Source organism: Emydura macquarii, unplaced genomic scaffold (genome assembly GCF_026122565.2).
Source record: "Emydura macquarii macquarii isolate MOO-44397 ecotype Brisbane River unplaced genomic scaffold, CSIRO-AGI_Emac_v2 contig_3470, whole genome shotgun sequence".
In the NCBI taxonomy this organism is placed as follows: Eukaryota; Metazoa; Chordata; order Testudines; family Chelidae; genus Emydura; species Emydura macquarii.
The window spans coordinates 3341372-3352779 of NW_027133607.1; the positions used below are offsets into that span (position 1 = coordinate 3341372).

The 11408-nt window shown below is 46.1% G+C and overlaps 1 protein-coding gene across 1 annotated transcript in view; it reads right to left on the reverse strand.

Annotated features, from left to right (window-relative positions):
• Positions 1–1781, reverse strand: part of ITIH2 (inter-alpha-trypsin inhibitor heavy chain 2) — a 34879-nt gene extending 33098 nt beyond the window's left edge. Inside the window, exons 1-2 of the mRNA XM_067535028.1 lie at positions 1617–1781; positions 50–124 (exon numbers count right to left, since the gene is read on the reverse strand). Of these exons, the coding sequence (XP_067391129.1) occupies positions 50–124; positions 1617–1700 (159 nt within the window). The 5' untranslated portion in view covers positions 1701–1781. The remainder of the gene's footprint in view (positions 1–49; positions 125–1616) is intronic.
• Between the last annotated feature and the right edge of the window lie 9627 nt (positions 1782–11408).

Below are 11408 nucleotides of genomic sequence, written 5' to 3' on the forward strand. Positions count from 1 at the left end.
TCTTTTCACCTTTTCTCCTCCCCCTTTCCAGATTTTAGGGTTACTGTACCTGGTACCTGCCATTTCTAGTCATAGGGCTTGAAAGAAATCCATCGACCTCCAGGTCAAACAAGTTTTCCAGATCCTAAAGGAGACACGGGGAAACAGGAAAGTGCTCACCTCATGGCAGATTTCACTGTCAGAGCTTTCTGTTTCAGAAGTGGCCACACGCTGAAGATAGCAGAACAGATGCAGTAAACAAAGCCGTATCATTTGCCCAGAGCTTCAGCCTCCATTGGGGATAGATTTTAGTTTGTAATATTTAGGCTTGATTCACTCCAGTTTTGTGCTAGTGTGAATTTACTTCCCCCAAGTGAAAACGGGGAGCTGGAGAGGAATTATGCTTCTAAGAGTCACAATTCCTTCCCAGGGCAGCTGATCCACAGTTACTCCCCTTGCACAGGACCGAACCGCCAGGCTCCATCTATCCCCCTATTTAATATGATCACTGCTGGCCTCTGCATTTGTCCATTACTTCTAAAGCAAGGACAAATCTCTGGGGGCCTGAAATAGCCATAAAGAACAATAGGCAGATTTACAACACACTGGGCCCAATCCTGATCTCCAGGGTGGACTGAGACAGATTCTGTTCTCACTTATACCAGAGTCCAGAGTAACGCCATTGAATTCAGTGGAGTTACTCTGGTTTTACACTAGGGTCACTGAGAGCAGAATTTGGCTCATTGACATTAGAAGGAGTCACTCCAGATTTGCACAAGTGGGAGAGAAACAGACCCAGTATATTGTACCAGTTAGAGAACAATCAAGATAACAATCTCATTGTGCTATTACAGACTTTGTACCATGAAGGAGAAAATATCTCCGTCTAACTAATCATTATTATTAACACTGGAGAAGGACATTAAACGTCAGAGAGCTTCAGCTCACCCCTGCCTGCTGCACTGTAATATTTCAAACATGCCCAATCAATAATAGAGTTCGGGTCAGCAATCAGACCTGGATCCGAACGCCCCCAGAATCTGAGCGCGTTTGGGTCCAGAGATTTAGTTCAGCTTAGGTCTAGAATTATGCCTTGATTTAGAAACTTATTAAGGAGCTGCAGATCCATTAACATCAATGGGAGTCTGTTAGAAGGAGGCGGATCGAAAACAGGCCTGATTCTGAAGTCGCTAATATGTCAATTATTACGCACTGACTCTGTGCGCGGCTGTATATAAAACACACAGTCCCTCTCCCCAGGAGCATGCCTTCCAAGGCCCCAGCTCTGCAGTCAGACCAGTGCAGGCAAAGAACTTAGCCGATGCAAAGTCTCCTAACTTGGAGGGGATCTACACAGCTACATGGGATCACCTGCACAGAGTCAATTGCAAGGATCAGGGCCTACAAGATAGGCAAGGCTCAGACAGCATGGGAAATCTGCCTGAGTAAGGCATGCTGGGTCAGGCCAATAGCCACCCCTAATTTAATATATGATGATAGCAGAAGGAAAAAGAAATTAGAGGTAGAGGCAAAACTATTAAGAGAAGCAATGGACCCAATCCTGCGCTCATCAGTTGGAGTCTTGATATTGACTTTAGTGAGTATAACAGGATCAGGCCCTCTGTGGAATTACTTACATCTGTGATTTCATCGATGATGAGATCAAAGCTTCGTATTTCAGAAACAAAGAATAAAAGCAGGAAGCCAATCAGCTGCTTCATTGTCTCCTTGCTTGCCTCCCAGGAGCAGTCAGCATAGGTGCTGGGCGGCGGGTCTCTTCCTCTCTGAGCCAAGTTCAAGGAAAAGACTGGAAGTTATGCAGTCTTTTGAACAACATTTTGAAATGCTAACTTTGTTCAGGCCGCAGGTAAATATTTGCCCTGTCATGCAAGCCAGAGCTGCAGGGGCATGGGCGAGGGTTGTGCAAATATGGTATCATCACTCTGCCATGGCCCTGATAACGGCTCAGCAAGAGATAGGCTCCATTCTTGCCTTTGTAAATCCCAGAGGGTTTAACTAATTTGCTGTTAGGTGCAGGCTTTAAAGAATTAAAAATGGGGACGATTAAAGTGAAAGCTCGCTCGGAATAAATTTATTTACGATAAACAAGGCAAAAACCAGTTCTCAAAGATTTAACACTCAGCGCTTCTCCAAAACCACTTTACGGCAATGGGCAGGTATCACCGGGATCAATTCTGCATTACACTAATGCCCCTTTCCTCCACGATGGCAATGGAAAGGGGCCAGGTTACGGCCACATTGTTAAGGGTATTTAGGCACCTACAGATGCAGCTAGACAGCTCGTGGGATTTTCAAAAGCACCTAAAATCGATGGGAGTTAGGCACCTAGGTGCTTTAAAAAAAAATTCCTTAGGTTTCTATCTGCATCTAAATGCCTTTAAAAATCAGTCCCTGAGGTCCTTTCTTCCAGGGCCAGACTTGGCCTAGGAGCAGGGCCTCTGAAACGAATGTGAAGAAGTAGCAGGGTGGATAGCCCCCGCCCTTCAAAATGCAACCACTGCTCCTTGTGCAGGACACATCCAGCTGGGGTCAGAGGTGGAACAAACCCAACCTGTGAACAGGGCCCACGGGCATCATGTGTTACGGACACCGCATGCTGTGCTAGGCATTGGGACCTGTGCTAGGCATTGTGGGATATCAGTGTGGCCCTCCCACAGAGCCTGCCGTGCTGCCATAGCGTACTGTGCGACTGCTCCATGCAGATGTAATGAGCAAAGGCGGGGTTGTGGTGACATTATGTATAACGACTACACAGCCCTTTTCCTTGTGCAACCCATGGTGAGGGTCTGTTGCAGATCCCCCCCTCATGCCAATCCACAGTGGAGATGAGCCATTATAACTTTACTTGACTGTTTAGCTCAAGCGTTAACAACCCATGCTTTCTGCTCTAGAGATTCCCCAGTTCAGCCCCTGGGCTTTGAGAAATAATAGCCATCACACCTGCACCTCTGCTCAACTCTCTGCTGAAGCACAAGCCAGATGTTCTTTCCTTTTCAGACCCTTTTTCCCCCCAAAAAAGTATTTATTGCACAGTTAAACCTCAGAACTATGGGCTGCAAATCCCTGAATGAAGGTATTAAAAGCATCTGCCAGCTGGAGAAAGAGAATCCCATCTGGGTTTCTTACTGAACAAACATTTACTACATACACAAACATTTACAGCCAGCATTCGGAATATTTCTCCTTAATATAACTCCTTAAAGAAAACTCTTGGACATTAAACCGATTGGTGTTCTTTTTACCGACTTCCCCACTTTGTTGCTGTTACATATATTTGAATGCAGCGTTTCAACACTTTTATACTTTAGGACGCACATACAGACGCATTCCACTCTGCTCTTCTCGAAGATGATTCCTCAGTCTCTGTAGTGTGGCCCCAAAATAAGCACGTGTGTCCTCTGGATCCTCCAGAGCCTGTGGAGCATAGCAGCCTCTCAACTTCCCTCCAAACACTTCCACAAACAACAGTCCAAAGATCGCTGCAGACAGCAGCATTTCCAATCCCTGGGCTAAGAAACGACTGTCTTCTGGGTGTCTAGCAAAATTAGGAATTTGTGGCCCTGTATCCAAAGTGGTAGAAGTATTGGGACACAAGACACATCTACTGCTTCTGCTTCGTTCAGCCACTAAGTACACAGCCACTTCAGCTCCCATATTTGGAACCTTTCCTCCCTGAGTTCTGATTGGCTCAGGTCTCAGATGGTGAATGTGTGAAACTCACAAGACTCTTTGCCCTTAATGGAAACTTTCTGTACAGCTTCAGAGACAGCTACGGTTCTGAACATGTCCAATAACTCCCATATACCTCCTCTAGATGTCAGGGGTCTCCTAACTAAGTTGCCCTGCCTTGCTGTCTGCATTGTGCAGAGACACAGAGGATTTGACTAAAATCCATGTCTCCATCCCAGTGCTCCTCCCCTTTCCTTTGGACTTGAAAAAAAATAAAATAAAATCAGAAGCTGCAGTTATGTGTGTGTGTGTGTTACACACACACTAGGCACAGTTGCAATCATACCTCTCCATGCTGCAGTAGTCCTAATTCTCTACTGTAAACAGGGCCTTTGTTGAGTTGGCCCTGCAAGACAAAGAGAAGTGAAAAACAGTAAGGTGAATTGATGTGGATCTGCATGGTTGCAGGCTTCTTGTATAGTGGGGAATAGGAGCCGTAGTGTAGGCAAGAGTTGGGGGAAAATTTCTGGTCTAAATGTTCTTCCAGAGAAAAATGCAGATCTGGCAACACAAATTTCATGTGAATTCATGTCACTTTCACCTAATTGTTCATTTAGGAAAAAAAAAAAGCAGAAAAAATCAAAATGTTTCATTTCAACAGTTGCAGAACAAACTGGGTTTTTTTTTCAGTTTGAAACAAAGTTTTGATTCAAATAGTTCTTTAATTTTATTTTTTTAAAAGGCAAAAAATGCATAAAAATGGTCAAAATTAAAATGATTTTGATTTTGTCAAAATGTTTCATTCAACCTGGAACAGTTTTTTTTCTTTCACTTGTCAAAATTGCCAGTGAACAGAACAAGCTGTTATTCAGGCAGCTCTAGTGTAGACAAGGCTCTGTTGGCTTCCTGCATTTTGACTACCATGTCACCCACAGTTTGGACTGGAGTTATAGACGCTCAGAATCTAAGAAAATCAGGTCAATGATGAACCTAAGTGACCAGTTTCAGATTGCACAGAGAGGCAGTTAGAGATGCCAGATCAGAACTCTAACCCCTAACTGCGGCGTATTTGAAAATTGGTTTGGAATTGTATGGTCACTTTAATTTGTAAAGGATTTCCCAATCCTGCTTGCTGTCTAGGCGGCTCTGTAGGTTATCATGAGATCTGGGCCAAGCAGCAGCAGCAGCAGTCAGTCTGCAGCCAGACAGCCTAGAACAAAGTGAAGAGAGCTTTAGGGAGCAGTCTGCTTTGTCTCTCTCTGTTTTATGATTCTTATGTATTATTCTGAATTCTAAGAAATAAAGTGGTGTTACATTATAACCTACCAGCAAGAGTATTTGATGTTTTTATCTACTTTCTCTGTTTGTATGCCATGAACATAACACTAACTAGAAAACACTCTTTCCCTTATTTTTTCCCCAAAGATTAATATAATCAACTATAAACTAACACCTGGGCTATGCACAGCATTTGTATCAATATAACTATTTCAGCTAGGGGTGTGATTTCTTGTCAGTATAGTTATACCTCCACAACCTCTAGAATTGACACAGTCATACTGGTGCAAAAGTGTAGCTTATTTCCCTTCCTATATGAAAATAAACGATACCAGCATAGTCACTGGTAAAACTGCATCCACCCCTTGGGCACTGTACTACTTGAACTATACTGGGGTGGTTAAAGTGATACAACACTTATGTGCAGACAAAGTCCTGGTTCAGTGGGATTCGTTGCAAACTCAGGAAGTCTGCATAGCTCACGATTTGACAGTGTGCAGGATTGGGGCCTAAAAGATTTCCCTTTAAAAATTAACTTCCTACTTTTCTGTGTTTTACTTTTTGGCCCGTTTGAGGCTCTCTCCCCAAACCATCGGGGTTGAATTGTTACTCGGCAATACTGAATCTGTGCAATGAGTGTGACCACTAGATGGCAGGAATGGCTCAAAGATAGCTCCCAAAAGAGTCTAGAAAATGAAAATCTTTCAAAGGAAGCTCAGACAAATAGAATAGGGACACTACTATGGATGCTCCAGCAAAGATAGCCCAGGGTGCTAGGGAACAGAGCTAGGGAAACTTTCCTCGGGTGAGAAAAATCTTACAATATACGTGGTGTTAATTAGATTGTACGTGTCACTGCTAAATATTAACCATGCTCATGCTCCATGGTAAAATTGCAAGACACACTCCATTACACAACTGGCTACAATTGTGTTATCTTGGCTTGTAGCTGGCTTGAGATGTTCAAAATCTCTTTTCTTAAATGGGTGCATGTGGTAATTATTATTACCAGGAATTATTATTAGGAATTCTTTTGCTCACTACCAAGGTAAGGCAGGACATGAAATGTTTGGATTTCCCATTGTAATGAGTATTTATCTCATGAGGATTTGAAAGGAGACAGGAAAGAATGGAATGCATCCATATGCCCACACAACCCAGTCACATTAGCTTTCTAGAGCACGGACATTACCGCTGTTGCAAAATGGTGATCAACTTCAGAGCATCCTGATGTGCAAACAAATATACCAAGCATTGCAGTTGCTTCAAAATTCTCATCTTTTGCACAGCCACCATTAAGTGAAATGCAATCGGATGTGCAGAGGCTGGGTGAATAGCATGGGATGTGTTTTCAGCCTGCCATGGCTTGATTTACAGCACTGGGACCTAGTATGGGTTGGTCCTGCTTTGAGCAGGGGGTTGGACTAGATGACCTCCTGAGGTCCCTTCCAACTCTATGATTCTATGATTCTATGAAGGAGGGTGTAGGCTGCAACCCAAATAAAACAAAGAACTGAATGTTTACAGTAGGCAAAGTGGCCCACAATTTTGGGTTTTAAGGCACAAAAAGCAAGAAATTCAGGGCATCAAGCTCCATCAGAAATTATTAATTATAAATAATAATAATAATAATAGGAGCTGGTCAGAAGAATTCAGATAAAATGTTTTTCATTGGAATTTCCTGATTGGTTGAAATTGAGGGGTTTCGTGGAGACTGCTCAATTTCAAAGTAGATCCAACAGACCTGGCTTCCCATGCAGGTTTCAGAAGCTAACTGGCTTACAGCCAACAAACCCACCTGGTTCCTTAGCAGCCCACCTGCCAGACTACCTCAGAGCAGGGAAGCCCAGGGCTTCCCAGATCCATGACAGCCCTCCAGGGAGTCTGTCATGATGCCAGGGGGTCCATTTCCCTTTTCATTCTGAATCGGAATGAAGGCAAATTTTGAAATATTGAAATCCTCCGGAAAACAGAATTACCTTTCTCCTCCCAGCTACAATAATAGTAACAAACAACAAGTTACATTTCATAGGATCAGTTTTAGGAACATGAGCATTGCCAGAATGCATCAGATGTGAGGTCCATACATTCCAATATCTTGTGTCCAACCATGGCCGTACCCAACGGTTCATAGAAGATTGGCTTAATTCCAGACGCAGGAGGTTTAATAGCCCTTCCAATTTTTTTTATCTGATTTAATCATGATAACTCTGGATGTTCTATATATATATATACACACACACAACTGTCGAGTCCCTCTATGAACCTTGCTATTTTCCAGGCCTCAAGGACTTCATGTGCCAATGAGTTCCACAGTCTAATTATGCGTTGTGTGGAAAAAAATATTTCCTTTTCTCCATTTTGCATTTGAATTCTGGAAATTCCTTCCCATGAAAAAATGGATGGTTTTGACTTTTGTCCCAATTTGGAATGATTTTTTTCCCTAAAATGTGACATTTTTCACATGAAGGGATTTCCATTTTTCAGCCAGCTCTAATCGGATTTCCCCTATTAATTCTGACCACTGTCTGTACAGCTAGGTACTTAATATGCTCCCCTGCACTGCAGCATCTGAGCACTTCATAGTCATGAATGAATTTAAACTTATAACCCCCACGTGTTATATATTTTTACTGTCCCCAGTTTACAAGTAGAGAACTGTGGCAAAATGTTGATGAAGTGACTCATCCGACAGGCATGTCTGCCCTGCAATCATGGAGTGTGATTGCCCATCACATTGACGTAGGTCAATGTCAATACACCTGAGCTAGCTTTGATCTAGTCAGTTTGGGTACTGGAGCAGTGACCCTGCAGCAGCACAGGCCATACAAGCCCACCTGGGAAAATTACCCCTGCAGCTAGCCCTGGGCGACCCTGGTGCTGCAGTTGCTTCACTGTTCCAGTACCTGAACTAGCTGGATTAAAGCCGGTGGTGGCATGTCTACATGAGCTGCAATCACGCTTTGCACCTGCAGTGTAGGCATACCCTTACTCACAGAGGAAGTGGGTAGCAAACCAGGGGTTGAACCCAGATTGCCGGAGTTCCAGGTGAGCACTTAACCACTACCATTCTTCCTCTCTCTCTGTATGTGTGCATCTGCCAGAGGAGTAACACGCTGTCCTTCATCTGCATACACAGCTTCCATTAACAGCATCAGAGACTGTCTGTGATTCACAGGCTGCAATGCACTTTGTGGTTCTTGCGGATGAAAGGTGCTGTATAAACCCAAGACATTACGTAACCTAGACCACCCCCTTTGCACACGCATTTATTTAACCAGCAGAGTGAAAACTGGGGGCCCCAGTTCTGCCTGTGGGTTTGCATGCACGTGTAACAGAAGGCAGAGGATCGCCGAGGATACGTGTCTGTATGTAAACAGAGACAGTTTCACCGAAACAACGTGATCAGTCCTGGGTCAGAGTGAGCCGAGACTTAATTGCCAGGTCATGCCTTTACAGAACATTTCTGTTCCTCCTGCCCACAAACAGCCATGCAAGCCCCCACCCAGAGAACACCTGCTGATTTTGCCACGGGTCCACAGCTTCAGACAGCACCCAACGTGTCTAATGTGAGTAAGCGCGCCTGAATAATTGCTTATCTCCACCCGTAATGACATCCCGAGATGAATGCCAGGCACGTTGGGCCCCTAGTGAGAGATTACAGCATGTTAAAGGAGAGAGGTGCGGGAGGGACATGCACCATGCCTCACATTCAAATATCAGGCCCACTTTGAACTTGAGGAGCGGGTATTGGTGTTATTTAGTGATGGCCTGGAGTGCCTTCGCTAAGGATGTGAATAGAGGCCTAATTACATTAGAATTAGAGATATTCTTTCTGGCTTATTGCCTTCAGCCTGTCGGTTATCCCCACAGCCATCCACCATCTGGGCCTGGTGCTCTGCTTCTTTACCCCCGCTGTAAATCAAGAATAATTCCAGTGACGCACCATCGGGCTTTCTCCCAGGCTGCCCCTCATGCTTGCGAGGAGCTCGCCACAAGCGTCCTCGAAGTTGTCCACCTTCAAACTCTCCTTTGCTGTGATGCCCACAAATGACTCGACCGTGGTTCCGCAGCGGCCTGCCATGCCGACCACTAGTGTCCCATTGTTTCCTCGTACTCCCCCACTGGCTGTCTCCTGTCTTCGACTTAAATTGCAAGCTCTTTGTGTTTCGTGTTGTACAGCGCCTAGCACAATGGGTCCTGGTCCGGGACCCATAAATAATAACAATGAACTCAATAAAGACACAGATGAGTGAAACCAGTATAACTGGGCACTATATGTGGGGTTGGGGGCGGGGGGGGGGGGTGTAACAGGGCCTGATTTGAATCTCACACACACAGGTCTTACACCAGTGGAACTCACTGGACGTCTGAGGAATGACTCCTCATTTACACTAATGTAAGCGAGTATAGACTCCACCCTGTCAGAAGCAACTTCCACCTTCTTTTGGCCTCCCCAGTGTGTCAGCTACAGCAGTGTAGACTCAGTTAGGGCTGAGCTTAGGCCGGTACTGCAGATCCACGTGCAGGGATGGAGGGAGATGGACAGCACAACCCCAATTTTAGATGAACAATGCACCCGTCAGAAGGGAGGTCTAGTAGCTAGGCCGTCGGGCTGGGACTCCGGAGCTGTGGGTTATTTAGTGATGGCCTGTAGTTTACCCTGCGCCTCCATTCCCCCTCTCTAAAATGAGGATAACGCTGCCCTATGTCACAGGGGAGGGGTGAGGATAAAATCTATAATGGCTGAGATGCTCAGGTCCTATAGTGACAAGGGCTGTCTATGTCCGTAGCTGGAAACGGAGGTGCAAATGCAGACTTCTTGTAGGTTTTTCCTGAAGATGCAATAGCAATTCCACAGGCTTCCGTACCAATGGCTGCACAGCCCTGCTCTGCACCCTGAAGAGTTTTTTTAGGTCACTTGAGTAGTTGGGACCTGATTTGCTGGAGGTGTTGAGGGACTGCAGTTCCCACAGAAGTCCATGGCAGTTGTGCCACATGCCCAGAAAACCAGGCCACTTCCTCTGATACGTAACGTAAGTAAATCAATCTCTCTCCCCTTGTGGCTGCAACGGGGTGCTATTAAGCTGCAGTTATGCGATGACTAGAAACGCTGGAGGGCCGTCCTTTAACAGGAAGGATGGCCTTGTCATTAAAGCGCAGGAGTGGGCCTCTGAATAGCTGGGTTTAATTCCCACCTCTGCCACAAGCTTCCTGTGTGACCGTGGGCAAGTCACTTAATCGCTCTGTGCCTCAATTCCCCATCTGTAAAATGGGGACAATAACGCTTCCTTTCTCCCACCGCTTGTCTATTTAGATTGTAAGGTCTCTGGGGCATGAACTGTCTCTGACTATATATGTATGTGTGCGTGCATGTAACACAATGGGACCCAGAGCTCAGCGGGGATCTGTAAGTGCTACTGGAATGTAAATAAATCTTCCCCCGAGGTAATCACTCCTATCTTGGGCTAAATCAGTGCTATGGCTGAAGGGTTTAAAATGTGGTTTAAGGGAGTAATGCCCCGTCCCAGCCAGCTGGCATAATCGAGTTTGCAGGGTGTGTTTCAAACAGCTGTGAGGTGTGTCAGCTCACAGCACTCGCTCCCGCAGGGCTCTGGCTCTGCGGTGGCTGAGATCAGCTAGGTTTTTAAAGTGACATGATACGATTTGGGGAAAGATGGGGCTGGGTGGGACGGGAAAGGGCTCTTTGTCTGGGGTGACCAGATAACAAATGGGAAAAAATCGGGATACTTTTTTTCCGGGGGGGAGGAGAGGGAGGAGGATATAGTTGTGTATATAAGACAAAGCCCCTAATATCGGGACGTCTGCTCACCCTATCTTTGCCACTGGTTCAGAAGACGAGCTGTGGGTTGGAAGATGGGAGGGGGAGCAGGGATCTTATCCCCCGGGGGACGATTCAGCCTAGCTGGAAGGCAAGAGCCGGGCTGTTGTCGTGGCCAAGGGCTGGGGGAGATAAGCGTTGAACGGCTCAGTGCAGGCGCTGACAGGGAATGCGGCAGCTCCAGGGGCTCAGGGCCTGTCCTGAGGCGGACAGACAAGTGTAGATTCTGGCCGGTGCCCAGACCCCCTGGAAAGCCTCCTGTGGCATGTGTCCAGCTGCCCTGGGAGGTGGTGGAAGAACAGGAGCTACAAAGTACCTCTCATGAGTCCTGGGACTTCAGGAGGGCGAGGTGCAGCACTTCTGACTGCTCAGGGCATATCCTGGGCATCGGTGCTGGAGAAGAGTCTGGAGCTGCCAGGGCACGGCCTCCCCAGTGCATGGCCCCAGGAGTCAGCCCCAGGGCTTCAGGAGCTTCCTTTGCTCTCAATAGCAAGACATTCCCAGCCCTGGCTGTGAGCCTGGAAAAGGGGCTGGTCCAGCGATGGAGAGGAGGAGGAGAAGTGGAGGGAGAGAGACTCCTGTCAGCTTCTCCTGCAGATTCTCCATCCCAGCCAGCTGC